The 7,532-nt window shown below is 51.5% G+C and overlaps 1 protein-coding gene across 1 annotated transcript; it reads right to left on the reverse strand.

The window, feature by feature from the left end:
• Positions 1-2,642: 2,642 nt before the first annotated feature.
• LOC135398617 (protein NYNRIN-like) lies at positions 2,643-3,110 on the reverse strand. Its single transcript, XM_064630002.1, has one exon. The coding sequence runs from the start codon at positions 3,108-3,110 to the stop codon at positions 2,643-2,645; it is 468 nt and encodes a 155-aa protein (XP_064486072.1).
• Between the last annotated feature and the right edge of the window lie 4,422 nt (positions 3,111-7,532).

The raw sequence follows: 7,532 nt of genomic DNA on the forward strand, positions 1-7,532 counted from the left end.
ATTGTTTTTCAGCTCTCTCGGCTGAGAGGAGTGTCTTGGATTTTTGTTTTCTTTTCTACTTTTCTTGGATATTTCCTCTTTCGCTCCCTGTCTACTGCTATATATAGGGTGCGCCACCTTAACGTGTCATTTGACCTTTGTAAAAAAACGCTTAACAGAAAAATATGGGGTAAGCGGCTACCGTCCGGCCATTCAATTTGCCACCTACTAAATTACTTTCGACGACTTTTAATTGATATAAATTGAATTTTTTAATTGAACTGCCTAGTCAATGTAACGTTTTTCTTGCTAAATCAGATAGACCGTGGTTGAATTAGCCAAACCCACCGCAAAATACGTTACGTAGCACGGCGGGTTATGTCCAGAAAAGTCGTCCGAAAATTGAGTTTAGTTGCGCATTTGTCAGCGACGCACTAAGTCGGCCCCAAAACAGCAGCGTGAGCAGGGCATATCACTCGCCACCTGGTAGAGCAGCTGCAGAAAAGGAGGAAAGGGAACAAGAGACGCCGCGTACGTACAGATAAGCGGTTTCTGATCGCTGGATGCGAAGGCATAAGCAAAGGAAAGCAAATAAAGCGTGAAAGTTAGTTGATGCTTTTGACTTTTTCTTCCATGCTGTTGGAAGCGCGACTCTTTAGAGTTAACGCCTGATCGTACACTCTTAAAAATGAACTTCACGGCATAGCACGCCCCTAGCCAACCATCATCTCAAATGATATCGTTATCTGCCCTGATTGTTGAAACGAGAGGCGTACGCCTTTTTTGTGACACTTATACTGTTCATAATTGTCACAAAAAAGGCGTACGCCTCCCGTTTTCAACAAATCAGGACAGATAACGATATCATTCGAGATGATGGTTGGCTAGGAGCGTGCTATGCGGTGAAGTTCATTTTTAAGAGTGTACGTGTGCGTAATACACCGCTCTGTCCGGGTCGGAACCAAGCACGCCTCCTGTTTCCTTTGACATCCCCGCCCCTCTCGTACATCCCGTCGTCTTCCACAAACACCTGCTACGAAAAAGAGTACACAAATATGAATAACATAATTTATTTGTACAGAATTTTGGTTTACCCGGTTCTCATGGCTTTTTGTGGCCTGCACTCTAAAAACGAGGCTTCACAGCGCCAACACACCGAGAACCAACCGTTATTATGCAGAATGATATGGCTCCGTTCCGTGATTTGCAGAAAACAGTGTGTGTACGCCTTTCTGGGGCACTTATGCACAAATGTAAAATGTACCAAAAAGGCCTACACTCTTAGAAATGAACTTCACCGCATAGCACGCTCTTAGCCAACCATCATCTCGAATGATATCGTTATCTGCCTTGATTTGTTGAAAACGGGAGGCGTACGTCTTTTTGTGACACTTATGCTGTTCATAATTGTCACAAAAAGGCGTACGCCTCCCGTTTTCACCAAATAGGGGATACACAACGATATCATTGGACATATTCACTGGCGAAAAGCGGTGTTCAGCCGTGAAGCTGTTTTTAGAGTGTTAGGTTCGATGAGGCGGTAACCTGTTTAATTGCACACCAGTATTTACACCATGTCACGTTCAAAAACAGCGTCCGTCGCTGCAACGCACGTCCAACGTCCCGGAAGCAACTCTGCGACCACGTGCCTCTTCCTCTTTGCCTCTCTCTTCCCTCTCGCTCCCAGACAGCAACGTCAGCTAGACACGTTGCTCCCTCCCGTGTTGCCCCCGGGAGGTAGGCCGGGGGCCCGATCCCTCACAGTCTCCCCCCCCCCCCCTAAAAATGTGCAGGTGACAGTTCATGATACGGTGACAGCTGGTCAATGTTTGCCATCCCACAGTGGCGATGTGAGCTGGGGTCGCACAGTTTGTACACATTGGGTCCAATCCTGGCACTGACTACATACGGGCCCGTCACGCCTGGGGCCAGCTTTCCAGCGATGCCCTTGCTTGCATTGCTGAGTGTGTGGCAGTCCCGCAAGACACGGTCACCCACTTGGAACTCGTACGGCTGCCGCTTTTTATGGTACTGCTCCTCCTGTCGCAACTTCATCTGCGTCTGGTGACTGCGTGCAAAGTCGAGGGCACTGCGTAGGGCCTCTGACAGCTCTACACTGTACTCATGCGCTGGCGTTGCCTCTCCTGTGGCCTGACTTGGAGAGGGTGTCCATGGTGTCCGGAACTCTCTTCCGTAGCACAGGAAAGCCGGAGTGTAACCTGTAACCTTGCTCTCAGATGTGCGCATGGCGAATACGATCTCTTGCAGATACTTGTCCCAGTGACGGTAGTTGTGGCAATAGGCCATGATGCCCTGTTTGACAACAGCATTATGCCTCTCGACGGCTTGTCCAGCAGGCCTGTATGGGACTGTATGTCTTTCTTGAACACCCCACTGCTTCATGAGTTGCCTCCAAATCTTGCTGACAAATGGCTCCCCATTGTCACTGGAGATACTGCATGGGACACCATGTCGACAGAACACCTCGACCAGTTTTGCCACAATGGCCTGGGAAGTCTGCGAACGGAGGGGGAAGATCTCTACAAACTTGGTAAACTTGTCCAGGACCACCAGGATATACTTATGCTGGCGTGGTGTGTTGGAAGGGGTCCAATGATATCGACACTCAACTCGTCCATAGGCATGGTTGCCAGGAGCTGTCATCATGCCCTTGGGTTCTGTCGATTGGGCTTCATTCGTTGACAGACCTCACAGGCCCGCACATATTTTGAGGTGTCGGCCCTCATCCCCAACCAAAAGTGATGTTCTCTGATTCGTTTGTAGGTCTTGAAATACCCCATGTGGCCACTAAGAGGATGGTCATGTCCGAGGCGAAGTACATCTAACCGAAGCTGCTGAGGGACCCATAGTACCTTCGCATCACCTCCAACATGCCAGAGGACACCATCAGTGTCCATTCCACTTTCTTGTGACAGGCCCTGAGTACTCTTCGCCTCTTGTTCCTCTTCAGGAAGACACCCATGTATGATGTGCCTGCTGATGTTCTTCAACAGGGGGTCCTGCTGTTGTTCTTCTGCCAGCCTTTGTGGGTCCATGAATGTTGCTACCGACGCTTGTTGCACTGCAAGTGCCTCCTCAAATTCCACGGAGGTCTCAGCTTCAGGCACCATGATGGGCAACAACCTCTCAGCCACGGACCATGAAGTGAGATTGTCGGATCGCCCTGGAAAGCGGCTTAACGCATCAGCGGGAATGTTGGCTTTGCCTCTGCGGTGCTTGATGGTGCATTAAAGCCTTGGAGACGAAGTACTCATCTTCGAACCCTGCTTGAGGCCTGTTCGGTGCGGAACATCCATGCCAACGACGCATGATCACAATGCACCTCGAACTGGGTGAATTCCACGTAGGGCCTAAATTTGTCCAACGCCCACACCACTGCCAGGCACTCCCACTCTTGGACAGTGTAGTTTCTTTCCGCATCTGTTAGTGTCCTGCTGATAAATGAGACAGGGCACAGGTTTCCTTGATGTTCTTGCAATAGGACGGCACCAATACCCAATCCACTTGCATCAGTTTCAATGATAAAGGGCCGGTTGAGGTCTGGCAAGCTTAACATCGCATCTGAGAGCTGATCCTTGAGGGCAGAGAAGGCTGCCTCCTGGTCAGCACCCCAGTTCCACACGCAGTCTTTCCGCAAGAGCGTCGTCAAAGGCCTGGCAGTGTCCGAAAAATTTGGATGAAGTTCCTATAATAGCCGGTAAGACCAAGGAAGGCCTGCAAGTCCTTAGTGTTTGCTGGGCAGGGAAAAGACTGTACTGCTTGTACTTTCTCAGGATCTGGGCGGCACTCCCCTGGGGAAATGACATGGCCGAGGAACTTCAGCGACTGCCTACACAGCTGGATTTTGTCCGGGTTGATTGTAAGACCAGCTCCACGGATCCTGTCTAACACCTCTCGTACGTGTTCAACGTGGTCTTCTAGGGTGTCCGAGTAAATGAGCACGTCATCCAGAAATGCCATGCAGGACTTGTGCTTGATACCTTGTAAAACCTTGTCCATGAGCATTTGGAACGTGGCAGGAGCTCCTGCCAGTCCAAAGGGCATTCGTGTGAATTGGGATGTGCCCTGGGGACAGATAAAGGCAGTCTTTGCAATGTCCTCCTGTGCCAGTGGGATCTGGAAAAAGCCCTGGGACAAATCCAGACTTGAAAACCATCGCGCCTTCCCCAGTTGTGCAAGCAGACAATCCGTCCTGGGCATTGGGTACACGGGAACACAGGTTTTGGAGTTGAGGGCTCTGTAGTCGATAGCTAAACGGTAGCCCCCAGACCTCTTTGGGACCAACACCCCGGCACTAGCCCAAGGGCTTGATGTGGGTTCGATCAAGCCCTCGTCCAGCATTTCTCGGAGGCATTTATCCAGGATTTCTCTCTTCTGAGCGTTCACAGGCCGGAGCTTGCAACGTATTGGTATGTCATCAGATGTCTCTATCTTATGTTCGATGAGGTCTGTACGGCCAGGCCTTGATGTCAATGTGTCCTTATATTCATCTAACATGCACAGTATACGCGTGTCTATGCGATCACTACAGTTCCCTGGCTCAGCCCCCACAGCATACACATCATCAGCTGTCACCGGCTGGGAATGGTCTTTATTTGGAGCACGTACAAACTTCATCAACTCTTGTGGATCAGTTCCCAAGGTCCAGCCACCACGTCCCATGTGGACAGAAATGTCAGTTGCCACTAGAAAGTCCCTCCCGAGCACAACTTCCCTACACAGTCCCGGCATGTAAAGAAATCGCTCCTTGCGGCTGTTGCCAGCCCAGCGAATTCTACACCTGATGGACTGTGATGTGTTGGTGTATCCAATTGCTAAGCGAAGGGAATGAGACTCTTCTCGAGGGACTGCTCCTGCTGACCGGGCCGCTGCCATGGCTTTATCTCCAAAAAGGCTCACGCTGGACCCAGTGTCCAGCAATGCCTGGAAGACGCTGTCTCCTACCGCCACCTCTAGCAAGGGCTCCCTGCGGCCGGCTGTAGCTGCTACTTGCAGCAATGCGTCGTAGGTGCTGGCCGGGTCAGCGCATACATTTAGGCGTTTCCCGGACAGTTGGCCCGGATGTGTCCAACACCATTGCACGCATAGCAACGAGCCGGTCCTTTGGATGGTCTTGAAGGACACTGCCTTGCCACGTGGCCCACTCCCCCGCAACAGTAGCAAACTTGCGACTGATTCCTTAGTCTAGGTCCGGCTGGATTGTGGCGGAAGCCTTCTCTCTGGAGCTGCTGTTGCTGGTTTCCCCTGCCTCCACTATTGGCCGGTGCTGCTGGTAGAGGGGTGTTATGCGGTACAGGGGCAACTGGGAGTGGCCGTTGCAAGGCTGATGGTTGCAGAGGCTAGGTGTATGCTGAAGCACCCAAACCTCCCGGTGGGCTTGATGCACTGTTCTGCGGGCTGTGTTCGACAAAGGCAAGGTCTTGAGCTATTTGGCAATTGCTTGGAGGGGGCGCACTTGTCCCGCTACTTGTTCTCTTGCCATCTAGAACCGTCCGTCCCTGCAAGCAAACTTCGTATCACTGAGCCGTCGATGACTGCACCAGGCGTTCGGTTGGCTTCGTTGTCTCCATCCAGTGACATCTTCCGTCCGGGTTGCTGAGACGAGCCCCCACTTGTTAGGTTCGACGAGGAGGTAACCTGTTTTAATTGCACACCAGTATTTACACCATGTAACGTTCAAAAACAGCGTCCGTCGCTGCAACGCATGTCCAAAGTCCCGGAAGCAACTCTGCGACCACGTGCCTCTTCCTCTTTGCCTCTCTCTTCCCTCTCGCTCCCAGACAGCAGACGTCAGCTAGACACGTTGCTCCCTCCCGTGTTGCCCCCGGGAGGTAGGCCGGGGGCCCGATCCCTCACAAGAGTGTGGTGGGGGGTTGTGAACATCGTGATAGAGCAGCGACATCCAAGTGTATCGTCGCACGAGCCGCCCTAGCTAAAACTGTTCAAAGTGACCGCCTTCGGCACCAATGCATAGTTTGTGACCTGAGGACTACGTCCCGTTGCTCATTTAATTTCCCTTGGGCGAAGTGACCTGCAGAAAGAAGTTATTTTCTCCTGCAAGTCGAGCGGCGATCGGGTTTCTTCTCTGTATACCTCCTCCTTGATGCGTCCCCACAAATAAAAATAGTCCGGAGTCAAGTCCGGTGATCTGGCTTGTCATGACACAGGCCCAAAACGGCCTATCTATTTCTCACCGAAGCGTCGGTGGACTGCCTGACGGACAGAGTGGAGGTGGGGCCCCATCATGTTGGTACCACAAACTCAGTCGCTCCGCAAGGGGCAAATTATCAACGAAATTCGATAAAAAACCTTCTAGGATCTCACTGCAGTAGATATTGTCTGTGCCGTTTTCACCGCTTCCGGTTTGATGCCAAAAGGACATCCGGTTTCACAGCAAACGCTCTCTGCGGCAACCACTGTGCCGATTGATACAGTTATCGCTTCTGATTTGAAGAGAGAGAGGGTCGGATACGCCTTTTTGTGGCAATTCAAGTTACCACAAAAAGGCGTACGCCTCCCGTTTTCAACAAATCAGGAGAGCGAAAGATATAATTCTGCGTGGCGGCTGGTTCCGAGCGTCCTTAGTCGCAGAAGGACCGGAAGTCTTCGTGGCACCGGAAGTTTTGGTGGGGGCTTGTTTATGTTTACCCGAGAATGTCATGTATTGAAAAATACTGGACCTAGTACTCCGTTATACGAGGGGTGTTCAAGTCAAACCGGGACTTATTTTCGGATAAGTAAAATGAACTTACAGGCGAGAAATTAGCTTTGTTTTTCAAAGTAATCTCCAGCTGCACTAATTTCCTTGCCCCAGTGTTTCACGAGGGCTTGGATGCCAGCAGCGTAGAAATCCTTACAGGCGCGTAGCAGCCATGATCGGACCGCATCCTTGACCTCGTCGTCGCAGCTGAAGTGGCGGCCCCCAAGGAACGCCTTCAGTGGCCCGAAGAGATGGAAATCGCTAGGGGCCAGGTCTGGACTGTAAGGGGGATGTGACAGCAACTCCCAGCCAAGTTCCTGTAAGGTGCGTGTCGTGAGATGCGCGGTATGCTGGCGTGCATTGTCCTGTAGGAGGAGGACTCCTTTGGTGATGAGACCCGGCCGCTTTTGCTTCAGCGCCTTATGCACATCAGTGAGAACCTGGCAGTAATATGCACTATTGATCGCGCTATATGCACTATTGATATCGAGACATGTTATCCGTCGGTCCTTTAGGATCAGGCGCTCCATAAGTTGGATGTTCTCAGGAACTCTGACACTGGGCTCTGAGCCGCCCCGGCCGGGATCGTCCAGCACTGATGTGCGGTCGTCTCGGAACCGTTTGCACCACTCAAAAGCTTTGCTGCTGCTAAGTGTATCGTGGCCATACTGAGCCTGAAGTCTTCTGTGAATTTCAGATGACTTTACGCCTTCATTCACGAGAAACTTCATGACAATTCGCTGTTCGATGTGCGCGCTCAACTCGTTGTCGGCCATCCTGTCCAGCACGTGCCTTCTGTTTTGCACAAACTTTGGACCGCCACGTGGTGAAC

This window comes from Ornithodoros turicata, chromosome 6 (assembly GCF_037126465.1).
Source record: "Ornithodoros turicata isolate Travis chromosome 6, ASM3712646v1, whole genome shotgun sequence".
Classification (NCBI taxonomy): Eukaryota; Metazoa; Arthropoda; class Arachnida; order Ixodida; family Argasidae; genus Ornithodoros; species Ornithodoros turicata.